Source organism: Condylura cristata, unplaced genomic scaffold, assembly GCF_000260355.1.
Source record: "Condylura cristata isolate star-nosed mole 26May11 unplaced genomic scaffold, ConCri1.0 scaffold00020, whole genome shotgun sequence".
Classification (NCBI taxonomy): domain Eukaryota; kingdom Metazoa; phylum Chordata; class Mammalia; order Eulipotyphla; family Talpidae; genus Condylura; species Condylura cristata.
Genome location: NW_004567121.1, coordinates 38,975,747 through 38,976,300, shown reverse-complemented (window position 1 = coordinate 38,976,300; position 554 = coordinate 38,975,747). Strand labels below are relative to the sequence as shown.

Below are 554 nucleotides of genomic sequence, written 5' to 3'. Positions count from 1 at the left end.
GGAGGGCGAGAGGGGGAGGGGGAGCTCCGCACGCGCGCGAGCGGCCCGGGTTGGCGCGCCCAGCCCCGCGGCGGACCATGGTGCAGCAGGCGGAGAGCTTGGAAGCGGAGAGCAACCTGCCCCGGGAGGCGCTGGACACGGAGGAGGGCGAGTTCATGGCTTGCAGCCCGGCGGCCCTGGACGAGAGCGACCCGGACTGGTGCAAGACGGCGTCGGGCCACATCAAGCGGCCGATGAACGCGTTCATGGTGTGGTCCAAGATCGAGCGCAGGAAGATCATGGAGCAGTCCCCCGACATGCATAACGCCGAGATCTCCAAGCGGCTGGGCAAGCGGTGGAAAATGCTCAAGGACAGCGAGAAGATCCCGTTCATCCGCGAGGCGGAGCGGCTGCGGCTCAAGCACATGGCCGACTACCCCGACTACAAGTACCGGCCGCGGAAAAAGCCCAAGATGGACCCCTCGGCCAAGCCCAGCGCCGCCCAGAGCCCCGAGAAGAGCGCGGCGGGCGGCGGCGGGGGCGGAGCCATGACCTCGCTGACCCAGCGCAGCTCG

At 69.3% G+C, this 554-nt stretch overlaps 1 protein-coding gene across 1 annotated transcript in view; it reads left to right on the top strand.

Moving 5' to 3' along the window:
• The first annotated feature begins 34 nt into the window (after nt 1-34).
• The window catches only part of SOX11 (SRY (sex determining region Y)-box 11), a 2,706-nt gene continuing 2,186 nt past the window's right edge, over nt 35-554 (top strand). Inside the window, exon 1 of the mRNA XM_004686086.2 lies at nt 35-524. Within this exon, the coding sequence (XP_004686143.1) occupies nt 78-524 (447 nt within the window). The 5' untranslated portion in view covers nt 35-77. The remainder of the gene's footprint in view (nt 525-554) is intronic.